Source organism: Mobula hypostoma, chromosome 4, assembly GCF_963921235.1.
Source record: "Mobula hypostoma chromosome 4, sMobHyp1.1, whole genome shotgun sequence".
NCBI classification, from domain to species: domain Eukaryota; kingdom Metazoa; phylum Chordata; class Chondrichthyes; order Myliobatiformes; family Myliobatidae; genus Mobula; species Mobula hypostoma.
This window is the reverse complement of record NC_086100.1, coordinates 204,477,462-204,505,106: the sequence shown is the minus strand read 5'-3', so window position 1 is coordinate 204,505,106 and position 27,645 is coordinate 204,477,462. Positions and strand designations below refer to the sequence as shown.

General features: G+C 46.2%; 2 protein-coding genes and 1 long non-coding RNA gene across 5 annotated transcripts in view; 1 reads left to right on the top strand and 2 right to left on the bottom strand.

Moving 5' to 3' along the window:
- Nucleotides 1-1,900, bottom strand: part of LOC134345922 (uncharacterized) — a 30,594-nt gene extending 28,694 nt beyond the window's left edge. The window contains exon 1 of the long non-coding RNA XR_010017792.1: nt 1,602-1,900. This is a non-coding gene — a long non-coding RNA (uncharacterized LOC134345922). The remainder of the gene's footprint in view (nt 1-1,601) is intronic.
- Nucleotides 1,901-2,572: 672 nt separating this feature from the next.
- The window catches only part of LOC134345917 (oocyte zinc finger protein XlCOF20-like), a 38,161-nt gene continuing 13,088 nt past the window's right edge, over nt 2,573-27,645 (top strand). The window contains exons 1-2 of one of the 3 annotated variants that reach the window (XM_063047269.1): nt 2,608-2,643; nt 15,576-15,691. The gene's annotated coding sequence lies outside the window, so the exon portion shown is untranslated. Of the gene's footprint in view, nt 2,644-15,575; nt 15,692-22,331; nt 22,434-27,645 lie in introns of all 3 variants that reach the window. The other 2 variants (XM_063047270.1, XM_063047268.1) reach the window with 2 other exon arrangements.
- LOC134345916 (AP-1 complex subunit beta-1-like) lies at nt 20,202-22,372 on the bottom strand. The gene has a single exon (XM_063047267.1). The coding sequence runs from the start codon at nt 21,603-21,605 to the stop codon at nt 21,027-21,029; it is 579 nt and encodes a 192-aa protein (XP_062903337.1). The 5' UTR covers nt 21,606-22,372; the 3' UTR covers nt 20,202-21,026.

Below are 27,645 nucleotides of genomic sequence, written 5' to 3'. Positions count from 1 at the left end.
AAAGAGGCTCATTCAGTTAACCCGATGCTCCAATGAGCTCACAATAAATAGAGACCACATTTCTGTTCGGAGTGAGCAAATAGTTTTACTTAATCATCCCCGCTGCGGCAACACCAGCAACTTCACATCAGGGAGGAAGTTCAAATCAGCTCTGAGTTAAATGTTTAACCATCATGGTGAGTGGAGGCAGCTGCAGGTTCATGAGGGACTATTACTGACAGAATCTGCAGTTCTTGTGGCTGCTCATCGCACCCAGGACTGAACCCTGGTCACTGAGCGTCTGTTCTGCTGATGTTAGCCTAAACCTACACTGGTGTTTAATATTTTGGATCTGTGAAAGATAAATCAGTTCTGTACAAATCCCGTGTCTCAGGTACTTACTGTCTCTATCACACTCACAATGTGCATTGGAGAGGCCACTCGGCCCATCTGGTCCCTGGCTATGTTTCTGTTCAGTATTTTCAAATCTATCCCGACCGTTCACCTCTCACTTCCCTGTTGCAACTAGTCACCACTCCGTGGGAGAAGAGACTTCCCTTGACTTTCATAGAATCATAGAAATCCATAGAACATTACAGACCCTTTGACCCACAATGTTGTGCCGACCATATAACCTACTCTAGAAAACGCCTAGAATTACCCTACCATATAGCCGTCTATTTTTCTAAGCTCCATGTACCTATCTAAGAGTTTCTTAAAAAGTAAACGATTGTGTAACGTTCAGTTATATTGGCTCGAATATGTCTAGGAGAAATCCCACCCAGCATCTGCCTCAACACTCCCCACAGGGTCGGTTCCCGCCCGAATCAAGCCCAAACATCAATCATCAGCCAGCACACCCAGTAAATTTTAACAAGTACACTTTATAGATATTACTAATTCTATGACATTAATATAAATTCGATACAGAAAGGGAAGTAATGAAAAAAAAAGGCGCCAAGACTTATCAAAGTCCAAGTTCTTCGCGCGCAACGTTTGGAGCTCAATCGATTCCTGACGACCACCCGGATCCTGTCGACTCACGGCTCGCTACCACCCGAAGTGATCGACCGGAGCCTTTCAGCACGTCCACCGTCCTCCTCGTCTCTCCTCCGACTCCCCTCGGACCACCTCGACCGGCCGCCTGGGACCAACAACGGTGGTCGACCAGACGCGCCACCTTAGTCCGTCTCCGTCTCCGTCTCCGTCTCCGTCTCCTCGCCGAACGCCCTCCTCGGGTCCGACCCCGTTAGCGGACATCACAGCACTTCGTCCATCCTCTGTCTCGCTCTCCCGCCTTCGCCCCAAAACCCCGCGCATACAGTATCTTCAAATAAATCAAAAACGTAACAACTATCCCAATTGGGTAAAGATACATTTCTTATCACACTCTAAACCAAAACAAGCTGTTAGCGCAAACTTTCTCAGCGTTTAAATCAACAAAGCCGCATTCCCCAGATTAACATAACAAAGACGCCATTTTAATTAGCCTCCGCAGTAATATAAAAGTCGAAACCCCCTTGCAATTATATCCGCCTCTACCAGCATCGCTGGCAGTGCATTCCACAGACACACCACTCTTTGTTTAAAAAACTTAGCTCTGATACCTCCTTTGTACCTACTTCCAAGCAGCTTAAACCTCTGCCCCTTCGTGTTAGCTGTTTCAGCCCTGGGAAAAAGCCTCTGGCTATCCACACAACCGATGGCTTTCATCATCTTACACACTTGCATGAATTTCCTGCATGATTTTCTCCAGGCTGAATAAAACGATGAGCTCACTGTGATTTTGACGTTCCCCAGGGCTCCGGACGAAGGTGTTTAATCTCCTTCTCCGCTCTTTTCTACGTTTTGGGTCATTTGCACTAATTTCAAAGGACTGTGCCTCAGACAGCTGGGTTGTTGCAATGCGCCTCTAAAGTCTGACGGCAGACTAGCGAATGAATTTTCGATGGAGCGTATTCAGAAACCAGAGTTGCCAGCCTGAGTCAGGGCTTTGGGGCTCCAGAGAAAGATGGGGTCTAGAGTTTATGAGGAGGAGGAGAAATCAGTCCAGCAGGATATGGCTACCAATGAAAGATCAGAAACATTTGGAAACTGGTTGAATGAAAAAATGGTGGTTAATTTCTGCAAATTACTGGTGGAAATCAACAGATCTGGCAGCAAATGTGGAGAGGAATAAATAGACAAAGTTTAGGCAGAGCCCCTTCAGCATGGACAGTGTACTCCACTGCTTAGTTGCTGCCTGAAGTGCAGAGTTGCTCCAGGATTGTGTGTGTGTGTGTGTGTGTGTGTGTGTGTGTGTGTGTCTCTGTATTTCCAGCAACTGCAAAATCTCTTGTGTTTCACATCTGCATTTGTAAGAGGGTTGTACTTCGGCATTAGTTACGCGGAATACCTGTTGATATTAAGCAATTTTTTTATGGGAGCTGGTTTCTGCGTTAAAACAGCTGCTGAGTTTCCTACACAAAAAAAACTGAGGTACGTCAATAGAACCGGAGCCTGCAGGAACATTTAATGGCACCATGATTACCCAGAAAGCTATGCGCAACAATTGACGCCGTCGCCGAGGCAACGATCAAAATGCGCAGGCGTCAGGGCTGCGAAAGTTCTCGAAATATTGCGCATGCGTGCAGTATTCAGTGGGCCTGGGAAAGTCGCCACCAGGTAAGAGATGATTTGCGGGCGGGGTTTTCAAAACAGACTTCGGGACAATTGCTGTGCCTTTGGTCTCGCAATCCCGGGACAGTCCTGCTCTCGTCCCTCTCTCTCAGCCCCACGATCCGTACACGGGCGCCGGGGAGCTTCCGGCTGATGAGGGAATGGGAACCGATGGATCTCTCAGACAGAGCTGAGCTCCAGCTGTCTAAATGCAAGGATTGGGAACTCGGAGAAAGGGAACAAAATCTTTTACATCAGCTGTTAAGAAAATCACCTTTGTTCCACCTCCAGTCACAAACAAGAGGAAATCTGCAGATGCTGGAAATCCAAGCAACACACACAAAATGCTGGAGGAACTCGGCATTAGTACTCTTTTCTATAGATGCTGCCTGGCCTGCTGAGTTCCTCCAGCATTTTGTGTGTGTTGCTTGTTCTACCTCCTCTTGTTCTGGACCTTTCTACCCGTGAGAACATGTTTTGACCCATTCTCTCTGGGTACATAATGATATCAAACACCTTTGTCCTGGGCAACAAGTAGCTTTCCATATAACCATATAACAATTACAGCACGGAAACAGGCCATCTCGGCCCTTCTAGTCCGTGCCGAACGCTTATTCTCACCTAGTCCCACCGACCTGCACTCAGCCCATAACCCTCCATTCCTTTCCTGTCCATATAGCTATCCAATTTAACTTTAAATGACAATATCGAACCTGCCTCAACCACTCCTGCTGGAAGCTCGTTCCACACAGCTACCACTCTCCGAGTAAAGAAGTTCCCCCTCATGTCACCCCTAAACTTTTGCCCTTTAACTCTCATCTCATGTCTTCTTGTTTGAATCTCCCCTACTCTCGACGGAAAAAGCCTATCCACGTCAACTCTATCTCCCTAATAATTTTAAATACCTCTATCAAGTCCCCCCCTCAACCTTCTACAGTCCAAAGAATAAAGACCCAACTTGTTCAACCTTTCTCTGTGTTACGTACCCCGTAACTGGGTTGCCAAACCAGCAGAAATGGATCACTAGTTGGAGTCTGGAGTACTAGAACTAAGAAAGTTTTATTAAAGAAATAAGCAACACAGTAATCAAAAGGATAATAAATGCAACAGTTCAGCAATGATAAACACACATGTGCACAGAATTAAGATAACAGCATCAATCAAGCTCTATCGTTGTCTAGGGGTAAATGATCAAATTTCAAAGTGACTCAAAGTTCAGTCCAGTTTAGTAGTTCAGGTCACAGTAATCGTTGCCATGGCGATGGACAACGTGGGGGGAGAGAGAGAGAGAACAGGAACAACTGATCATTCAGACACGGCTTCACTCACAGACCGACGATATGGCTCACAAGCAACTTTTGGGCAGGTCCTTGGTGATGTCACCTGAGGTCACCGACTGTGACCCCTCCTCCAGATGCGGTCGATCCTCTGCAGTGAACCCAGCACCCAGGCAAGGGCGGACACACACCGGGTTCCCGCTGATCGTACCTTTCCACCCTGGCCGTTGTCTGGTACTTCCCACCAACTCGTGAGAGGCGCACCGCTTCCAGGGTCTCGTTACCTCGTGTGTGTGTCGCCTTAGCGAGCCGGTCCCTTTTTATCCCCCTGCTGGGGTATCGCCTGTCGATCACTTCAAACAGTTCAGGGTTCAAAGGGGGAGCCGCTCCAGACAGCTCTCTCTCCCACGTCCCTTCATTACACATCTCCAGACGCTGCTCCATTGTTCCTTATCTCTCCTTCCCCTGAGGGCAGGTGGCAGACCACTTGCTGATGTCACTGATGCTAACCTAGGCCAGCAAACATCTTAATTTTATGTGTATTCTCGTCACACTTCCCCCCTTTAAGGATTTTTACCGGGAGGTAAAAATTACAAACATGAATACATTATTTGATACATACACAAATATACATCTTTATCAGCTATTTGGCTAACACAGCGAGTTTGAAGCTGTCAACACCTTGACAGACAGTCATCACATTTTCTGTTCCTTTTACACATGTTATTAATAATCCCTTAGACCAGGCTCCAACTCAGCAAACTTCATAGTGGCCAAAAACACTGATGAATTGCGACCAATGTAACCTCTCATTTGGTTTTGTCCCGGACCACAATAACAAGGGTCGTCCCATTCCGACTCAGTTTTCTCTCGCAAGGGCTTAGTAGGAGGGGGACGGGTATTGACCGCAGAGTTATTGTAAAACTTCCTGCAGTACCCCACCATCTCCAAGAGCCTTCTGAGGGCCCTCTTGTCTGTCGGGGTTGGGAGGTCAGCGATAGCCTGCACTGTAGCTTGCATCACTGCCAGCTGCCCCTGTGTCACCACAGTTCCCAGGTAAGTGTGGCCGAATTCATTTTTTTCAAGGTTCACTATCAAGCTGGCTTCAGACAGCCGTATTAAATTGCCAATACACACCTCTGTGTTCATCAGCCCTTTAGTCACTGAATTACTCATTATATATGCGTGTTGTTTGCTAGGCTGACCTATTGTAACAGACATCACCCAATGTCCCAGTTCTTTGCATTGCCTCGGGACAATCAAACACACGGGTGCGAGTCGTTTAATTACTTCTTCTAAAGATTCGCTTTGTTCGGGGATTAAAGGAGAGACCTTATCAGTAGACCTGGCCAAAACAATAGCCTTCTCCCATCTGATCGATCCCATACTAATCTGTTCAAAATGGTTTTTTCCTCTTATCAGGGGGCCCCTAGCTTCATTGATTTCCACGCTAACACCGACTAGGTTTGTTAGCATATCAAAAGCCGGTGACCGTCTCAGTTCGCGTCGGTCATGATCAATAACATTTTTCCCCCTGGGCAGCCGGTAAATCTCTTTCATGATTCCACCAACTGTTTCCTCCAGCACCGCAAAATGTCCACCGGGGGGTACCTCGTGGGCCATGTTAAAAACCTCATCCCCATAACGCTTTTGCACCACCCCCCATTCCTCATCTGCGGGTACTGTCCTTGATTTCCCTTTTTCCCTTAGCACTTCCTCCTCCACACAATAGTCTACTAGTTCCCTTGTTAAAGCTGTGTCAGAGAGAGCTGTCTCTGCCAAAACCATCAGCCCCTCGTCTCGCTCCTGCGTCTGCACAAATTCTTTCCTGGCTACTGCTACGTCCGTCCCAGCTCCCTCACTACCTCTTGTCTCACTACACCCCGTCTCATACAAGGTTGGCAGAAACGTTTCAGCTAAATTCACTATCGCGGTCCTGTGATGAACCTGTGAGTCCATGGGCGGGGCCTCAATGCTGGCAGGCTGACTTGTCAATCTCACGACTGGGAACATGATTCCTCCGGCGATGTCATTACCGAGCAAGACTTCCACGTCTTTCATCGGTAATTCAGACCTCACCCCGATCGTGACTAGTCCAGAGACCAGGTTGCTTTGTAAGTGTATCTGGTGCAAAGGGACTGGCTCTGTCCCTTCCCCAACACCTTTGACCTCTACCTCCCCAGTCTGGGTCTCTGAGCTAAACTCTAATACGCTCTTCAGTATTAGTGACTGACACGCTCCCGTGTCTCTCCAGATCCGCACTGGAACTGGTTTTAACCCCTCCTTCACTGACGCCAACCCGGCCGAGATAAACCTCTCGCGCCCTTCCTGGACTTTTTCAGACCTGTCCTTCCCTAGCGGTTCGCTTAACAGCTCGATACAGCCATTCAACATTGCCGTTTTTCCGTTTCCCGCCTCCTTCTTTGGGGCAAAGCACCTGGACGCAAAGTGTCCGGCTTTCCCACAATTATAACAGACGACCCCAGGAGACTTCCTACCAGACTATTTCCGGTCTACCTTATCCTTTTCACTAGTCCCCGGCTTACTTTCTGACTTTTCTGGCAGACTCTCCCCGCCGTCCTGACTACCCTTCTGGTAGCCTTTACTCGGGGCAAACTTCATTTTATGCGTCAACGCATACTCATCCGCTAACTTAGCAGTTGCGGCTAACGTGGCTGCCTCTTTCTCATCGAGGTAGGGTCTCATACCCTCAGGGACACAACCTTTAAACTGCTCAATCAGGATCAGTTGTAGCAGTCTGTCATAATCCCCCTCTACCCCCTTCGAGGCGCACCAACGCTCACAATATGTCTGCATCTCACGGGCAAACTCCAAATACGTGCGGTCCCACTGTTTCCTCGCATTCCGGAACCTCTGCCGGTATGCCTCCGGGACCAACTCATAAATCCTGAGGATGGCCTCTTTCACCACCTCATACCTCTGGGCATCTTCCGCGGACAAAGCTGAGTGAGCTTGTTGGGCTTTCCCTTTCAGTACACTCTGAAGTAAGACAACCCACTTATCCTTTGGCCAGTCCTGACTTATAGCCACTTTTTCGAAGTGGAGAAAGTACCGATCCACGTCGGTATCGTCAAATGGGGGAACCAGCCTAACCTCCTGGGTCGCCCGGAACCCTCCAGCTTGGTTCGGCATGAGCCCCTGCTCGGCCCTTATCTTTAACTTCTCCAGCTCAAATTCCCTTTCCCTCTGTTTCTCCTCTCTCTCCAACTGTCTGTCCCTCTCTTTCTCTTCTCTCTCCAACTGTCTGTCCCTCTCTTCCTCTTCCTGTTCTAACTGCCGTACCCAGAACTCGTGCTCGAGTCTCAGTTTTTCAAGCTGTACCTGTACCGCGTCTCCAGCAGGTTTTTCAATAGACACCACCCCCAGCTCACCTTGGGGAAACACACCTTTAGATACATAGTGCTCTACAATAGCTCTGTGTATCTCCTCTCTCCTCATTGTTGACTTCACCTTAGCAAGATTCAACCGTTTGGCCACAGCTATCAATTCCGATTTCCTGGCATCCTCTAATGCCTCCAAGGTCGGCGCCTTTATAAATTCCTCAGCCTCCATTTCTGCTGTTTGTCTTTTCTTTCTTTCGGGAATTTTAACCCAATCAATTTACTCCGTCCCAAATTTAGCGTTCAAAATCGCGGACGAGAACCCCACTTATGTTACGTACCCCATAACTGGGTTGCCAAACCAGCAGAAATGGATCACTCAGTTGGAGTCTGGAGTACTAGAACTAAGAAAGTTTTATTAAAGAAATAAGCAACACAGTAATCGAAAGGATAATAAATGCAACAGTTCAGCAATGATAAACACACATGTGCACAGAATTAAGATAACAGCATCAATCAAGCTCTATCGTTGTCTAGGGGTAAATGACCAAATTTCAAAGTGACTCAAAGTTCAGTCCAGTTTAGTAGTTCAGGTCACAGTAATCGTTGCCATGGCGATGGACAACGTGGTGGGAGAGAGAGAGAGAACAGGAACAACTGATCATTCAGTCACGGCTTCACTCACAGACCGGCGATATGGCTGACAAGCAACTTTTGGGCAGGTCCTTGGTGATGTCACCTGAGGTCACCGACTGTGACCCCTCCTCCAGATGTGGTCGATCCTCTGCAGTGAACCCGGCACCCAGGCAAGGGCGGACACACACCGGGTTCCCGCTGATCGTACCTTTCCACCCTGGCCGTTGTGTGGTACTTCCCACCGACTCGTGAGAGGCGCACCGCTTCCAGGGTCTCGTTACCTCGGGTGGCGTGTGTGTCGCCTTAGCGAACCGGCCCCTTTTTATCCCCTGCTGGGGTATCGCCTGTCCATCACTTCAAACAGTTCAGGGTTCAAAGGGGGAGCCGCTCCAGACAGTTCTCTCTCCCACGTCCCTTCATTACACATCTCCAGACGCTGCTCCATTGTTCCTTATCTCTCCTTCCCCTGAGGGCAGGTGGCAGACCACTTGCTGATGTCACTGATGCTAACCTAGGCCAGCAAACATCTTAATTTTATGTGTATTCTCGTCACACTGTAACTTAGGTGATGAAACCCAGGTAACATTCCAGTAAATCTTCTCTGTACTCTCTCTATTTTGTTGACATCTTTCCTATAATTCGGTGACCAGAACTGTACACAATACTCCAAATTTGGCCTTACCAATGCCTTGTACAATTTCAACATTACATCCCAACTCCTATACTCAATGCTCTGATTTATAAAGGCCAGCATAGCAAAAGCTTTCTTCACCACCCTATCCACATGAGATTCCACCTTCAGGGAACTATGCACCATTATTCCTAGATCCCTCTGTTCTACTGCATTCTTTAATGCCCTACCATTTACCAAGTATGCCCTATTTTGATCAGTCCTACCAAAATGTAGCACCTCACATTTATCAGCATTAAACTCCATCTGCCATCTTTCAGCCCACTCTTCTTACTGGCCTAAATCTCTCTGCAAGCATTGAAAACCTATTACTTCATTATCCACAACGCCACCTATCTTAGTATCATCTGCATACTTACTAATCCAATTTACCACCCCATTATCCAGATCATTAATGTATATGACAATCAACATTGGACCCAGTACAGATCCCTGAGGCATACTACTAGTCACCGGCCTCCAATCTGACAAACAGTTATCCACCGCTATTCTCTGGCATCTCCCATCCAGCCACTGCTGAATCCATTTTACTACTTCAATATTAATACCTAACAATTGAACCTTCCTAACTAACCTTTCGTGTGGAACCTTGTCAAAGGCCTTACTGAAGTCCATATAGACAACATCCACCGCTTTACCCTCATCAACTTTCCTAGTAACCTCTTCAAAAAAATTCAATAAGATTAGTCAAACATGACCTTCCACGCACAAATCCATGTTGACTGCTCCTAATCAGATCCTGTCTATCCAGATAATTATATATACCATCTCTAAGAATACTTTCCATCAATTTACCCACCACTGACGTCAAACTCACAGGCTGATAATTGCTAGGTTTTCTCTTAGAACCCCTTTTAAACAATGGAACAACATGAGCAATACGATAATCCTCGACACCATCCCCGTTTCTAATGACATTTGAAATATTTCTGTCAGAGCCCCTGCTATTTCCACACTAACTTCCCTCAAGGTCCTAGCGAATATCCTGTCAGGACCCGGAGACTTGTCCACTTTTATATTCCCTAAAAGCACCAGTACTTCCTCTTCTGTAATCATCATTGTTTCCATAACTTCCCTATCTGTTTCCCTTACCTTACACAATTCAATATCCTTCTCCTTAGTGAATACCGAAGAAAAGAAATTGTTCAGAATCTACCCCCATCTCTTTTGGCTCCACTCATAGCAGTCCACTCTGATTCTCTGAGGGACCAATTTTATCCCTCACTATCCTTTTGCTATTAATATAACTGTAGAAATCCTTCAGATTTATTTTCACCTTGCTTGCCAAAGCAACCTCATATCTTCGTTTAGCTTTTCTAATTTCTTTCTTAAGATTTTTTTTACATCTTTATATTCCTCGAGCACCTCATTTACTCCATGCTCCCTATATTTATTGTAGATCTCTCTCTTTTTCCGAACCAAGTCTCCATCTCCAATATCCCTTGAAAACCATGGCTCTCTCGAACTTTTAACCTTTCCTTTCAACCTAATAGGAACATAAACATTCTGTCCCCTCAAAACTTCATCTTTAAATGACCTCCATTTCTCTATTACATCCTTCCCATAAAACAATTTGTCTCAATCCACTCCTTCTAAATCCTTTCGCATCTCCTTAAAGTTAGCCTTTCTCCAATCAAAAATCTCAGCACTGGGTCCAGACCTATCCTTCTCCATAATTATATTGAAACTAATGGTATTGAGATCACTGGACCCGAAGTGCTCCTCAACACAAACCTCCATCACCTGACCTATCTCATTCCCTAACAGGAGATCCAACACTGCCCCTTCTCTCGTTGGTACCTCTATGTATTGCTGCAAAAAACTATTTTACCCACATTATACAAACTCCAAACCATCCAGCCCTTTTACAGTATGGGCTTCCCAGTCTATGTGTGGAAAATTAAAATCTCCCACAATCACAACCTTGTGCTTACTACAAATATCTGCTATCTCCTTACAAATTTTCTCCTCCAATTCTCGCTCCCCATTTGGTGGTCTATAATACGCCCTCATAAGTGTTACTATACCTTTCCCATTCCTCAATTCCACCCAAATACCCTCCCTAGATGAGCCCCCTACTCTATCCTGCCAGAGCACCGCTGCAATATTTCCTCTGACAAGCAATGCAACACCTCCCCCTCTTGTCCCTCTGATTCTATCACACCTGAAGGAATGAAATCCGGGAATATTTAGTTGCCAAGCACACCCATCCTGTTACCATGTTTCACTAATAGCTACCATATCATACTTCCAGGTATTAATCCATGCTTTAATTTATCCACCATTCTTATAATGCTGCTAGCATTAAAATAAATGCATTTAAGAAATTTCCCACCTCTTACTCTCTGTTTATCACTAACCGTGCAAACAACTTTACTATTTTCTTTTTCTTCCTTCTTCCCTGCATCTGTTCCTACACTCTGGTTCCCCTCCCCCCTTGTATCTAGTTTAAATCCACCAGAGCCTCTCTAGAAAACCTATCTGCAAGAATATTTGTCCCCCTCCAGTTCAGATGTAAACCGTCCTGCCGGAACAGGTTTCACCTTCCCTGGAAAACTGCCCAATTATCTGTAAATCTGAAGCCCTCCCTCCTGCACCATGTCTTCAGCCACGTGTTGATCTGCGTTATTTTACTATTTCTAAACCTGCCTGCACGTGGCACTGGTAGCAATCCTGAGATTGCTATCCTGGAGGTCCTGTCCTTTAACTTGGTGCCTAACTCCCTAAACTTACCTTTCAGGACCTCCTCACTCTTCCTACCCATGTCATTGGTCCCTACATGAACCACGACATCTAGCTGCTCACCCTTCCTCTTGAGAATACCGAGAACTCAATCTGAGATATCGCGGACCTTGGCAACAGGGAGGCAACAGACCATCCGGGATTCTCGATCTCTTCCACAGAATCTCTTACTTATCCCCCTGATTATTGAATCCCCTATCACTAATGCTCCCCTGTTTTCCCTCCTTCCCTTCTGAGCTGAGGGTCCGGTCTCGGTGCCAGAGGCGCAGCCACTGCAACTTGTCCCTGGTAGGTCGTCCCCATCAACAGTATCCAAAATGATATACGTATTATTGGTGGGAACAGCCACAGGGGTGCTCTGCTCATTCTGTTTATTCCCCTTCCCTCTCCTGACAGTCACCCAGCTACCTGTCTCCTGACTCTTAGGGGTGACTATCTCCCTGTAACTCTTGTTTATTTCTGCCTCTGCCTCCCAAATGATCGGAAGTTCATCCAGCTCCAGCTCCAGTTCCCTAACTGGGTTTGTCAGGAGCTGCAGCTGGACGCACCTTTTACAGGTGTAGTCATCAGGGACGATTGTGCTCGACCTGACTTCCCACATACTGCAAACAGAGCACTCAATTGCTCTAACTGCTGCCTCCATTACCTACCCTTAAGGTAATTAGATTTATTAAAGGAACTTACCCGGCCTTACCTCACTGGGAGTGAAGCTCGTCCTCAGCCTCTGCTCGCCGAAGCCTCGGAGCCAAAGCCTTCCTACTCTGTCGCCCTCTACAACGTCGCCGGCTCCGTAAAGCTTCTCGCTTTTAAACACTCCCGCTGCCTCACGGTCCGACTTTCACATCACAAATGTGCCAGACTCCAATGAGACGGACTACTACCCTTCCCTTCATAATCATTGGCATTGCCATCACTGAGTTCACCACCGTCAGTCACCTGGGGCAGGGTTCAGGGGAATATTTATGTCCAATACTGAAACTGGTGTTACCTTTGTGTATTGTGGTGATGCAAAAGTTGCTGGAGAATTTGCAAGTGGGAGGATGTGGAGTGATATTTGGAAATCTGACTTTTTAAAACGTCATTTAGCAAGCAAATCACATGTGGACAGTGTGCAAAAGGTGGAGTGAGAAAATCTTTCATAACAGTCTTCGGGCCTGCTACATAGGTTGTGTGAGAGTGCAGATGAAATCGATCAAACCCAGAGGATATCAAAGTTCTTATTGACAGTGATTTGCTAGCTGTTAAAATAAATACCTTTCTATTTAAAATTCAGTGTGCACATTTTGTTGTCACTGGGTAAAAATTGCACAGCACAAGATTTTTCAGCACACGGCTCATTACAAATTAGAGGGGACATTGGTGGGAAGACTTCCAGTGTCCTTGACGCCCTCACCTACAAGATATGCATCCACATGCACGTTACAGAGTTGGAGCTGGAAATGGGTGAATTCCAGATCATCTGGGAGTAGAAGTGGGTGATGGATATGACATGAAGAGAGGTGAGTTGGAGCTGACGGATTCCCTTTCACTGATCCTCCTTCGCCAGCCGGCTCCTGGGCTCTCACCCTGAGCCCAGGCCCAGCGGGTCCGGCAACTGTCTCCTCAAGCCACGTCTTCTCTCTTCACGAGGAATTCTGCAGATGCTGGAAATTCAAGCAACACACATCAAAGTTCACCTTTGTCCCCCTTCGCCCACACCTCAGCGAGTTCCGCGTTCGCCATGATGCGGAACTTTTCTTCCGCCATCTCCGTCTCCGAACCTACTTCTTCGACAAGGACTCTTCCACCCCCACCGATGACCCCTTCTCCCGTCTTCAACCCTCCTCCTCTTCATGGACACCCCACTCTGGTCTTCTGCCTGCTCTGGATCTCTTTATTGCTAACTGCCGACGGGACATCAACCGTCTCGACTTCACCGCACCTCGTTCCCATTCCAACCTTACTCCTTCCGAACGCTCTGCTCTCCACTCCCTCCGCACTAATCCTAACCTTACTATTAAACCCACTGTTAAGGGGGGTGCTGTTGTAGTCTGGCGTACTGACCTCTACCTTGCCGAGGCACAGCGACAACTCGCGGATACCTCCTCTTATTTACCCCTCGATCGTGACTCCACTAAGGAGCACCAGGCCATTGTGTCCCACACCATCACCGACTTTATCCGCTCAGGGGATCTCCCTTCCACTGCTGCCAACCTTATAGTTCCCACACCCTGCACTTCCCGTTTCTACCTCCTACCCAAGATCCACAAACCTGCCTGTCCTGGCAGACCTATTGTCTCAGCTTGCTCCTGCCCCACCAAACTCATTTCTGCATACCTCGATACGATTTTATCCCCCCTTGTTCAATCCCTTCCCACCTATGTTCGTGACACTTCTCACGCTCTTAAACTTTTCGATGATTTTAAGTTCCCTGGCCCCCACCGCTTTATTTTCATCATGGATGTCCAGTCCCTATATACTTACATCCCCCCATCAGGAAGGTCTCAAAGCTCTCGGCTTCTTTTTGGATTACAGACCTAATCAGTTCCCCTCTACCACCACTCTGCTCCGTCTAGTGGAATTAGTCCTTACTCTCAATAATTTCTCCTTTGGCTCCTCCCACTTCCTCCAAACTAAAGGTGTAGCTATGGGCACCCGTATGGGTCCTAGCTATGTCTGCCTTTTTGTTGGCTTTGTGGAACAATCTATGTTCCAAACGTATTCTGGTATCTGTCCCCCACTTTTCCTTCACTACATCGACGACTGCATTGGCGCTGCTTCCTGCACGCATGCTGAGCTCGTTGACTTCATTAACTTTGCCTCCAACTTTCACCCTGCCCTCAAGTTTACCTGGTCCATTTCCGACACCTCCCTCCCCTTCCTAGATCTTTCTGTCTCTATTACTGGAGACAGCTTATCTACTGATGTCTACTATAAGCCTACTGACTCTCACAGCGATCTGGACTATTCCTCTTCTCACCCTGTCTCTTGCAAAAATGCCATTCTCTTCTCTCAATTCCTCCGTCTCCGCTGCATCTGCTGTCAGGATGAGGCTCTTCATTCCAGGACGAGGGAGATGTCCTCCTTTTTTAAAGAAAGGGGCTTCTCTTCCTCCACTGTCAACTCTGCTCTCAAACGCATCTCCCCCATTTCACGCACATCTGCTCTCACTCCATCCTCCCGCCACCCCACTAGGAATAGGGTTCCCCTGGTCCTCACCTACCACCCCACCAGCCTCCAGGTCCAACATATTATTCTCCGTAACTTCTGCCACTTCCAACGGGATCCCACCACTAAGCACATCTTTCCCTCCCCACCTCTGTCTGCTTTCCGCAGGGATTGCTCCCTACACGACTCCCTTGTCCATTCGTTCCCCCCATCCCTCCCCACTGATCTCCCTCCTGGCACTTATCCTTGTAAGCAGAACAAGTGCTACACATTCCCTTACCACCATTCAGGGCCCCAGACAGTCCTTCCAGGTGAGGCGACACTTCACCTGTGAGTCGGCTGGGGTGATATACTGCGTCCGGTGCTCCCGATGTGGCCTTCTATATATTGGCGAGACCCGACGCAGACTGGGAGATCATTTTGCTGAGCACCTACGCTCTGTCCGCCAGAGAAAGCAGGATCTCCCAGTGGCCACACAGTTTAATTCCACATCCAATTCCCATTCTGACATGTCTATCCACGGCCTCCTCTACTGTAAAGATGAAGCCACACTCAGGTTGGAGGAGCAACACCTTATATTCCGTCTGGGTAGCCTCCAACCTGATGGCATGAATATTGACTTATCTAACTTCCGCTAATGCCCCACCTCCCCCTCGTACCCCATTCGTTATTTATTTATATACACACATTCTTTCTCTCTCTCTTCTTTTGCTCCCTCTGTCCCTCTGACTATACCCCTTGCCCATCCTCTGGGCTTTCCCCCCTCCCCCTTTACCTTCTCCCTGGGCCCCCTGTCCCATGATCCTCTCATATCCCTTTTGCCAATCAACTGTCCAGCTCTTGGCTCCATCCCTCCCCCTCCTGTCTTCTCCTATCATTTTGGATCTCCCCCCCCTTTCAAATCTCTTACTCACTCTTCTTTCAGTTAGTCCTGATGAAGGGTCTTGGCCTGAAGCGTCGACTATACCTCTTCCTAGAGATGCTGCCTGGCTTGCTGCGTTCACCAGCAACTTTGATGTGTGTTGCACCTCATGTTTTGTCCGTTAGTATTTCAGTGTTCTTCCATTCATCCCCTTGAAGGAGTCTATTTATCTTTCTCTTTAGCCTGGTGCCACCGACAGCATTCAGCAGCTGCAGCCGAGATGACTTGATGAGGACCCTGCTTTACGGAAGTGGATTTTGTCTCTTCAACATGCCCAATATGGAGCAGCTGGTGGGAGGTCCGAAGTGTGGCAACATGTCACTCTTACTAGTGCTTCCTTCAATTAGTCCTGATGAAGGGTCTCGGCCCGAAACGTCGACTGTACCTCTTCCTAGAGATGCTGCGTGGCCTGCTGCACTCTTCTCTCTTCATCCTCCTCACGCCTTCCCCCCTAAGCCCACGCAAACTAACAGCTTTCACACAAACAGAAAGAATAACATCTATCCTAACTGGTTAGCAAATGAATACAAGTCCCGTTATCACTAATTATAACCCAAACATGCTGCTACAGAGAACATTACCTCATCAGTTAATATTACAGAGAAGCCATTTTATTGTAGCACTACAGAGAAGCTATTTTATTAGCCTTAGCATGTAACATGAAAGAAGAAACCCTTACAGTAAGTACATAGGACAGTCATTATAACATAAAAATACAATTGTATCAGCATGAATTAATCAGTCTGATGGCCTGTTGGAAGGAGCTGTCCAGGAGCCTGTTCGTCCTGGCTTTTATGCTGTGGTACTGTTTCCCGGATGGCAGCAGCTAGAACAGTTTGTGGTTGTGGTGACTCGGGTACCCAAAGATACTTCGGGCCTTTTTATGCACCTGTCTTTGGAAATGTCCTGAATAGTGGGAAGTTCACATCTACAGATGCGCTGGGCTGTCCGCACCATTCTCTGCAGAGTCCTCTGATTGAGGGAAGTACAGTTCCCGTACATGGCAGTGATGCAGCCAGTCAGGATGCTCTCAATTGTGCCCCTGTAGAAAGTTCTTAGGAGTTGGGAGTCATACCAAACTTCTTCAAGCATCTGAGGTGAAAGAGGCGCACAGCGATATACCACACAGACAGTATGTACAGACCACATAAGATCCTCGGTGATGTTTATGCCGAGGAACTTAAAGCTGTTCATTCTCTCAACCCCAGATCCATTGATGTCAATAGGGGTTGGCCTGTCTCCATTCCTTCTGTGGTACACAACCAGTTCCCCTGTTTCTGTGACATTGAGGGAGCGATTGCATTCTTGACACCCAGACAGATGTTGTTCAGACAAAGTCAGCAATCAGAAGGTTGAGGCTGAGCTGTGTATATCACACTGCAGGAAGCATTTTAGGAAAGCCAGATGAGCTGAGGGCATGGAATCATGATATTGTAGTCATTATTAGGACTTGGTTGCACTCAACAGTCTGAGGGATTTAGAGGAACAAATTTGTAGAGAGATCGCAGACCATGCCAAGAAACAAATGTTGATTCAGTAAGTGGTTATAACTTTCCATATATTGACTGGGACTCCCATGACTGTAAAAGGACTAGATGGGGTAGAGTTTGTCAAATGTGCCCTTAATCAGTACGTAGAACTCCTGACGTAGAAGTGTGCAATAGCTGTTAGGAAATGATCCAGGGCTGGTGACAGAAGTTAGTGATCATAATGCCATGAGTTTCAAAGTAAATATAGAAAAAGAGAGGTCTGGACCACGGGTTGAGATGCTAAATTGGAGAAAGGTCAATTTTGATGATATCAGAAAGGATCTGACAGGTGTGGTTTGGGACAGGCTGTTTTCTGTCAATAGAGTACTTGATAAATGGGCGTCCTTCAGAAGTGGAATTTTGAATGTATAGAGTTTGTATGAGCCTGCCAAATTAAAAGTTGAAAGGTAACTGGTGCGTGGAACCTTAGTTTTCAAGAGATATTGAGGCCCCGGATATTTTGTTCCTCTAAATGCGTCAGACTGTTGGGTGCTACCAAGATTTATTAATGACTACAAATCATAATTCAATGCCCTGAGCTCATCTGATTTTTTTTTAAGTTGTCTTCTGTTGGTTTTAAAAACTTTCGAATAGTTTGTGTTCTATTATTTGCCATCTCTTTGCCTTTCAAAAGGCTTTTGACAAGGTCCCACATAGGAGATTAGTGTGCAAACTTAAAGCACACGGTATTGGGGGTAAGGTATTGGTGTGGGTGGAGAATTGGTTAGCAGACAGGAAGCAAAGAGTGGGAATAAACGGGACCTTTTCAGAATGGCAGGCGGTGACTAGTGGGGTACCGCAAGGCTCAGTGCTGGGACCCCAGTTGTTTACAATATATATTAATGACTTGGATGAGGGAATTAAATGCAGCATCTCCAAGTTTGCGGATGACACGAAGCTGGGTGGCAGTGTTAGCAGTGAGGAGGATGCTAAGAGGATGCAGGGTGACTTGGATAGGTTGGGTGAGTGGGCAAACTCATGGCAGATGCAATTTAATGTGGATAAATGTGAAGTTATCCACTTTGGTGGCAAAAATAGGAAAACAGATTATTATCTGAATGGTGGCCGATTAGGAAAAGGGGAGGTGTAACGAGACCTGGGTGTCATTATACACCAGTCATTGAAAGTGGGCATGCAGGTACAGCAGGCGGTGAAAAAGGCGAACGGTATGCTGGCATTTATAGCGAGAGGATTCGAGTACAGGAGCAGGGAGGTACTACTGCAGTTGTACAAGGCCTTGGTGAGACCACACCTGGAGTATTGTGTGCAGTTTTGGTCCCCTAATCTGAGGAAAGACATCTTTGCCATAGAAGGAGTACAAAGAAGGTTCACCAGATTGATTCCTGGGACGGCAGGTCTTTCATATGAAGAAAGACTGGATGAACTGGGCTTGTACTCGTTGGAATTTAGAAGATTGAGGGGGGATCTGATTGAAACGTATAAGATCCTAAAGGGATTGGACAGGCTAGATGCGGGAAGATTGTTCCCGATGTTGGGGAGGTCTAGAACGAGGGGTCACAGTTTGAGGATAGAGGGGAAGCCTTTTAGGACCGAGGTTAGGAAAAACTTCTTCACACAGAGAGTGGTGAATCTGTGGAATTCTCTGCCACAGCAAACTGTTGAGGCCAGTTCATTAGCTATGTTTAAAAGGAAGTTAGATATGGCCCTTGTGGCTACAGGGGTCAGGGGGTATGGAGGGAAGGCTGGGTTCTGAGTTGGATGATCAGCCATGATCATAATAAATGGCGGTGCAGGCTCGAAGGGCCGAATGGCCTACTCCTGCACCTATTTTCTATGTTTCTATGTTTCTATGTTTTATGTTGGCTTTGGCTTCTCATTTCAGCCATGATTGTATCCTCCTGCATTTCCAATGCTTCCACTTCTTTGGGATGTATCTATCACTCACCTCCCAAATTGCTCCCAGAATCTCCAGCCATTGCTGCTCCATCGTTATTCCTATCAGCCTCTCCCTCCAATCAAGTGTGGCCAGCTCCTCTGTCATAGCAACATGGAGAAGTCCTGTGAAACAGTCCACTTGGCCCATCTAGACAATGCCGAGAATATTTAAACTCTCTAATGCAACGTCCTGCACTGGGACCGCAGCTGTCCATACCCCTACCATCCAGGTACCTATTCAAACTTCTCTTAAATGGTGAAACTGAGCTGGCATGGACCACTTGTGCTGGCATCTCATTCCACACTCTCATGACCATTTCAGTGAAGAGTTTTTCCACATGTTCCCCTTGATTTTCACCTTTCCAACTTACCCATGACCTCTGGTTGTCGTCCCACCCAACCTCAGTGGAAAAAGCTGCTTGCATTTACCCTATTGATACCCTCATAATTGTATATACTTCCAACAGATCCTCAAAGCAATGTATAATTTTCTTGTTTATGTTTAGAGCCTTTTTTAGGTGTGTAAGATGATGAGGGGCATTGATCATGTGGATAGTCGGAGTATTTTTCCCGGGGCTGAAATGGCTAACACGAGGGGGCACAGTTTTAAGGTGCCTGAAAATGTGTTCCAAGGGGATATCAGGGGTAAATTTTTCACTCAGAGAGTGGTGGATGTGTTAACTTAAAAAGGTTGCCGGACCAATAATCACACCACACAGTTATTAACTTTAACCTCTTCACCAGTTTATTGTTCGAGCTCAGCCGGCGAGAAAACTCAAAGCCAGACATCAAAGAGACAGAGTTTATTTCTCTGTCCCTCTGGCAGCTCAACGAGCTTCTGATTTAAATAACAGAAATGCTACAATTTATAGAATGAGCAGACAAAGAACGCTCAGTTACAATGGTATGCCAAGTCAGTTAGAGCGAAACCCAATTACTTTGATAAGAGAATCCACTAAATCAGAGTTCAATTACAAATAGATATATTGTCCACCTGTATCAGTCATTCCTCTTGCTAGGCTCCTGACTTAATTACAGACAGATGGCTTTATCATTGAGCCTCTCCAAAGAAAAGATTTAAGTCAGTGGAGCAAAACAATAAGGCATGACCGATGTGAGCTCTGAGTAATTCCAGCCCTCATGTCACCTTGAAAAGGCAGCTACAGGCTATTAATCAAGCAAGCTATTAATCTAAACAAACTGTGGGCATATTCTTCAGCAAAAGCAACAGAATTTATTCACTAACCCACATAGGGTGACACTTAAGTTTTTAACCCATTATTTACAAGAGTCCAAGAATCATGTCTTACTTCCCTAACATCCTTAAACTTTATCATTCCCTCCTTTTTATCATCACATTATAACTTTCAGAACAGATTGTCGCTTCTACAACATGATACAATACATGGCCACAAGCACATAGGGTACAGATAATAATCAAAGTTAATACAATCAGACTTCTGACATGCATAAACACCACTATCAATCAACACATTTTCCTTTAATCCAAGAGAGTCCTTCTGCTCAGTTCCTTCAGTATCACTTTTGCAGTCTGTTCGATGTATCCTCCAAGAGTGCCCCTCCACAAATGCACTGGGTGGCTTATGGTACACAGGGGCCAATGTTCCAATATGGAAGATTAATTCTTCAGGGAGCATTGGCTCAATAAGATCAGTTTCTTCTGCAATTAGAGGTTTATCTGCCAATACAACTTCTTTTGCTGCCACTGGATCTCTAGAACGTAGACGCCAGTATATATAGCCACAGTCTTTCAAGTCAAGGTTGTCAGAATCCTGTGTCGCTAAGCTTAGAACTTGCTGCACCAGCTCTTGTGTCTCAGTCATTTTTAAAAAAAAAAATAGTTTCACAATAGCAGTCAAAAGTTGAACCCATGTGCTCTCTTCATGGAATTCTTCCAGGAAGCTCTCTAATAGCTCATCAGCATTGTCAGTTCTTTCGACATACTCTCCAACTATCCGTATCATCGCTGCTCTTGCTTCTGGTTCATCCAGTGAGTCCAGATTTTCACAAAGTGTTGCAATAACACTTTCATACTTGTTTGGGTATTTACAGAAAATGTCCTTTATTACTACAATAGCTTCTTGAACGACGTAGTTTTGTCTGAATGAGGTCAAGTAGCGTACTCACGCAGCATTCTGCTCATTGCTCAACTTTGATTGCACATCATCCAATTGCACGCACAGCTTTTTATACAAAGTCAACATCTACTTCAGTGGCATACTCCTTCAATTCTGCCAAAACCTGTGCAATGTTGGCTTGAGAAGCCAGTCGAATCACAATATCCAGTTTTTCCAGTTTCACATATATCTTTACAAAGAAAACCTTCATTTTGTGCTTAAGAATCTCAGAACTTTTCTGTACAATGAGGTTGATGTTCCGGAGGGCAACGTATTGGAGTTCTGGTTCTGCAGACAACAGCGTTACCAGTGGGGGAGCCAGTTTCTTCAACAAAGTGCCATAGTAATCCAAGTCCTTTGAAAGCATTTCCATGAATTTCATCAGAACCTTTACAGGCAACAGGCCAACAGCTGAGTTGGCGTGAGATAAACGTGGCGTCACAGGCTCACAGATGCCTTGAGTTTCTCGGTCATCCTTTGGGCTACAATTGGCCAAACAATCAAGGATAAATATCTGGCCCCATTCAGTACATTCATTTAAGCCTGTTAAAAGCTTGTTGATTGTCTGAAAATTGAGATTTAACAAGTTACTGTTTGGATGAGGTTCTGCGATCTCCAACAGAGCAGCCACAGCATTTGCAACGACCATTGGATTAGAGTCAGATATCAGATCCTTTAGAGTGTCCAGAAATCCCTGATCTTCTACCAGCTGTGCATTGATGTCATGTAGCGTGGCTTCACAGACAGCAGCAGTTTTTCGTACATAAGGATCTTCATCGTTTAGACATTTTCCGCAGGGGCTCACACAAATACTCAGTAATTTTATGCACACGGGTGCAGCCTGTTGTTCTCACGGCTAGCACTCCGATAAATGGATTGGGATCTCCACAGTCCTTAACAAAAGTGTTGACAGCCATAATTGCCATATCTGGTTGGCTGTTTGCATAGTTCATTAGACAGAGGTACACCAGCTTCTTCAACTCCAAATTGTCTTGTCTGCATAGAGTTTACGACATCAGGAAAGAGGGCACTGACATTTTTGCCACCGGTAATTGATGTAATCACTTTCTTTCACTGCTTCTTTCTTTTTCTCCTGCTTGTCACTGTTGAGTTCTGCTTTGAGTTCAAAGATTTCTCCTTTCTTGGTTGTTGTGAAATATTCAGAATCAGTCATGGTGAGTGTGGTCCTCTCCACCGAGGCCTGAGTTTCCCTGGATCCCAATTCTTGATCAGGACAAAATCTCCAGGCTCACTCGTGGGGTAGTCACCTCTAGGCTGGGTTTTGTCTTCCCGGTAGGCCTGTCGTACCTGTAAATGCAAGCTTTAGAACGTTTTAGTTAATTTACATGAATATTTTCCCATCTTCTCCCCCAAGGTATGCATATCCAATGTTGCAGGTAAGCTCTCAGGGAGGAGCAGCAAACAAGGTCGGGGTCCCATGGGGTTGTCAAAGGCTTCCCGTAGATAATTTCTGCAGGTGAGAACCCCGTCTTACTTGATAGCATGATTTTCATATGGAATGGGGCTAAGGGTAAAACCTTCAACCAGGTCAATCCAGTTTCTTGTGTAAGTTTGGTCAACTTTTCTTTCAAAGTACCATTGGCTCGCTCCACTATGCCAGATGCTTTCGGATGATGGGTGCAGTGGATCTGTTGTTTTATAGCCAACTCCTTGCAAATTTCCTCATTTATTTTGGCAACAAGATGCGGTCTATTATCCGAGCTTATCATTTCTGGAAATCCATAGCGAGGAATTATTTCTTTTAGCAATATTTTCACAACAGTCACAGCGGTATAATTAGTTGTAGGAACAGCTTCAATCCATCTGCTAAATACATCTACTATCACTAAGCAATACTTATAACAATGTACTCTAGGTAATTCTATAAGATCAAGTTGTAAACAAGAGAAAGGTCCACCAGGCAAGGGGGTAGTTCCAGAAACACAAGGCATCCCTTTTCCAGCATTCGTTTTTTTAACAAATTAAACATGCTGTGGCTTGCTTTCTGGAAATCAGGGTGACCCCAAGATTGTGATAATGTATTAACCATTCCCTCCTTTCCCAAGTGTGTACAATTATTTACATAATCTATCAAAATAAGTAAAAACGCAAGGGAACACAGACCTGTCCCGCAGGGGTCACCCATAAATTGGTCTGAGGTTCAGGGTGGCAACTCATTTGGGACCATAGTTTGTGCTGTCCTTCAGCGGCGTCCCCCTGTGAACGTATGTATTTCCCCCATATCTGGCATATCCGTCCTTAGATTTTGTGTAATAGGAGCTTACCAGGTTCCCGAGGGGACTAAAATTGTGGGGTCCAAGGCTGTCCATTTTGCTGCTGCACCAGCCGAGCATTACCCTTAAATATCTCATCAGATTCCCCAGTATGGGCTACACATCTAATAATAGCCAAAACTTGAGGTAGCTGTAGAGCGGTGAGTAAGTTGTTTACAAAGGTAGCATTACTAATGGGGGGGGGGTGGGTGCAGAGGAAGTCAGGAATCCCCGAAGTTCCATAGTCAGGTCATAACGGGCATAATGTAAAAGTCCGCACTTTAATCTGTTTGATATTTCTTTTCCACAGGCTTTTTCATTTTAAAATTTGAAAAGTTAATCAAAGAGGATTCCAGCTTAGGCTTGTATTTTTGGCTCCTCCACTGAAGCCCTCATTCAGGCCCTTTTTATTTCGTTCCAGATAGTTGTGGACTGCCTCTTCAAAGTCATCTTCATTTATGACTTTGCGTTTTTTTTTCAGGTCTTCCACAAAGAATTGGTTTTGTGGTGGATTCTTCAAAATCAGAACTGAGTAGTCTGTTGCTAGGATACAGGCATGAGTCAGGGCAAATAGCTCAGCTTTCTGGGTGGAGACAGCTGCTGCAAAGGAGACTTGCTCAATTTCTTCACTGTCGTCACTTATCGCATAGCCAGAACATCGTTTACCTGCTAGATCCACAAAAGAGCTTCCATCCTCATAAAATGTTGCCTCGGGCTTGAGGGAGTATTGCAGAAGGGATGGGAGAGTCTGTCCTTCTTTCATGGTGATCCGGACGGGAGTGGGGGGGTGGTGGGGTGGGTGGAGTTGGTGCGGCCGACTTCATGGCCTGAAATTGCCCAGAGATGGGGTACAAGCTCTTGGGTTCGGTCAATGTTAAAAGAGTGTCTTACCAGATGTCCCGTCTTCACCTTTGACTCCTTCCAGAATCGGAGTTGGCCCATGGCCAAGTCTTGCCAATCTCTCACGGTGCTGGAGGCTTGTTTCGTCAGGGTGCAGGCAAGGAACCCTAGGCTCTTTGGCTTGAACCCAGGGTGAAACCTAACGGTGGTATGGGAAACCACCAGTCCTGTCTGTTGCCAAAGGGAATCCGGAACTTCGGCCAGTAATGCACTGCCCTCTTTTCCTTTAACCTCTCCAAACACCGTGACTGGGAACATCTGTCCCTCGAGGGGCGCATAATATTGGCTTTCCTCAGTGGCGCACCCTGTAGGGTCATAGCACAGGGTCACATGGGGGCCGACTGCTGGCTATGGGAGCTCAAACAAAAAGGAGTCCAGGTTAAGTGCCTGCGACTGGCGGGTCGGGTAACTGGTGAAGCTGTCGGTTGTTCACTAGTCCCAGGGTGATACCCTTGTCTGTGCTTAGAATCTCGACTTCCAACAGACAGAGCAAATCTCACTCTGCTAGATTACACTCCATACTGGTGGTGGCTGTAAATGAAGCCTCACACTGGGTCCCCCCGGAATTCCATGTGCATTCTGTGTTTCGGTTCCCATTTCTGATCCCCAGATATAGCCCGCTCGCATCCTTCTTCCCGCTGAACATATGCACCTTTAATATTAGTTCCCTTCTGGGTTGATTGGGATTGGAAAGCCGGGTCCCAGTATTATGTCAAAGCTCATCACATTCGATTTCGGTCATTGCCAGGCCAATCCGTAGTATTAGTTTTAATCATGTTGGCTAACTTAATTAGTAAGCAGTACGGCATTAAACTGTGGGGACGGAGTCCCATTATTTAAACAGAGAACATACAAACGTTTATAGAATAGTATAGCACATTTCGCGAATTGGCCTGGACAGACAGGAACAGCAGGGCTCTCACAGCTAACGGTACGAGCTAACAGTTCAAAAAGTTTGTCTGTTTGGCGAGGTAAGTGGGTGAGTAGACTTACTTTTCTTGTTTCATTCCTGTAGAATTAGATAGCATGCCTGCAGGGTTAGTGCTTTGCTCAGGGTGTCAGATGTGGGAATCCTGGGAGACCTCCAGTCTCCCTGATGGCCACATCTGCGCCAGGTGCACCGAGATGCAGCTCCTCAGAGACCGTGTTAGGGATCTGCAGCTGCAGCTTGATAAGCTACTGCTTATCAGGGAAAGTGAAGAGGTGATAGACAGGAGCTACAGGGAGGTAGTCATCCCGAGGATACAGGGGTCAGTAGTCATCCCTAGGCTACAGGAGTCAGAACACTGGGTCACTGTCAAGAGAGGGAAGGGAAATGCCCGGATAGTGGAGAGCACCCCTGTGGCTGTCTCCCTCAGCAACAAATATCTTGTTCTGGATGCTGTTGAGGGGGATGACCTGACAGGGGACGCCCACGGTGACCGGGTCTCTGGCACTGAGCCTGATGCTGTTGTGCAGGAGGGAAGGAGGGAGAAGAGGAATGCAGTAGTCATAGGGGATTCCATAGTCAGGGGAACGGACAGGAGATTCTGCGAGCCTGATAGAGATACCCGTATGGTGTGTTGCCTCCCAGGTGCCAGGGTATGGGATGTCTTGGATCGGGTTCTGAATATTCTAAAGGGGAAGGGTGAGCAGCCAGTTGTCTTGGTACATATTGGTACCAATGATATAGATAGGACAAAGGAGGAGGTCCTGAAGAGAGATTTCCAGGAGTTGGGAAGGAAGCTGAGAAGCAGGACCTCCAGGGTAGTAATCTCGGGATTGCTACCTGTGCCACGGGCTAGCGAGAGCAAGAATAGTCAGATCAGGCAGATGAATGCGTGGCTGAGAGACTGGTGCAGGGGGCAGGGCTTCAGATTCTTGGATAATTGAGATCTCTTCTGGGGGAAGTATGACCTGTTCAAAAAGGACAGATTACACCTGAACCCGAAGGGGACCAATATCCTGGCGGGAAAGTTTAATAGAGCTGTTAGGGAGGGTTTAAACTAATTTGACAGGGGGATGGGAACCGGAATGACAGAGCGGAGGAAGGGGAAAACAGAAATAAATCTAAGATAGTGAGCGGTAAAGATGTCAGACAAGACAGGCAGGTGATGGGGCAAATTTGTAGCCATTGGGATGAGTTGCAGTGCAATAAAGTTGCAGTGAAATCAAAACGAAAAGTATGAAATACTGGTGTTAAGGTGTTGTACTTAAATGCACGCAGCACGAGGAATAAGGTGGATGATCTTGTCGTACAGCTACAGATTGGCAGGTATGATATTGTGGCCATCACTGAGACGTGGCTAAAGGATGCATGTCTCTGGGAGCTGAACGTCTAATGATACACGATGTATCGGAAGGATAGGAAGGTAGGCAGAGGGGGAGGCATAGCTTTATTGGTAAGAAATGATATTAAATCATTAGAAAGAGGCGATATAGGATTGGAAGGTGCAGAATCTTTATGGGTTGAGCTAAGAAATAGCAGGGGTAAAAGGACCCTGATGGCAGTTATTTATAGGCCTCCAAACAGCTGCAGGGATGTGGAATACAAATTACAACAGGAAATAGAAAAGGCTTGTCAGAAGGGCAGTGTTATGATAATTGTGGGGGGTTTTAACATGTGAGTAGATTGGGAAAATCAGGTCGGCACTGGATCTCGAGAGAGAATTTGTAGAATGTCTGCGAGATGGCTTTTTAGAACAGCTTGTTGTTGAGCCCACTAGGGGATCGGCTGTACTGGATTGGGTATTGTGTAATGAACCGGAGGTGATTAGAGAGATTGAGCTGAAGGAACCCTTAGGAGGCAGTGATCATAATGATTGAGTTCACTGTGAAATTTGAAAAAGAGAAGCCAAAATCTGATGTGTCGGTATTTCAGAGGAGTAAAGGAAATTACAGTGGCGTGAGAGAGGAACTGGCCAAAGTTGACTGGAAAGGGACACTGGCGGGAAAGGCAGCAGACAGGCAGTGGCTGGAGTTTATGCGAGAAATGAGGAAGGTGCAAGACAGGTATATTCCAAAAAAGAAGAAATTTTCGAGTGGAAAAAGGATGCAACCGTGGTTGAGAAGAGAAGTCAAAGCCAAAGTTAAAGCAAAGGAGAGGGCATACAAGGAAGCAAAAATTAGTGGGAAGACAGAGAATTGGGAAGTTTTTAAAACCTTACAAAAGGAAACCAAGAAGGTCATTAAGAGGGAAAAGCTTAACTATGAAAGGAAGCTAGCAAATAATATCGAAGAGGATACTAAAAGCTTTTTCAAGTATATAAGGAGTAAAAGACAGGTGAGAGTAGATATAGGACCAATAGAAAATGATGAAATTGTAATGGGAGATAAGGAGATAGCAGAGGAACTGAACGAGTATTTTGCATCAGTCTTCACTGAGGAAGACATCAGCAGTATACCGGACACTCAAGGGTGGCAGGGAAGAGAAGTGTGCGCAGTCACAATTACGACAGAGAAAGTACTCAGGAAGCTGAATAGGCTAAAGGTAGATAAATCTCCTGGACCAGATGGAATGCACCCGCGTGTTCTGAA

Excerpts from the sequence above, each read along its gene's own strand:
- LOC134345916 (XM_063047267.1), bottom strand. The coding sequence starts at position 21,605 with ATGGTCGTTGCAAATGCTGTGGCTGCTCTGTTGGAGATCGCAGAACCT.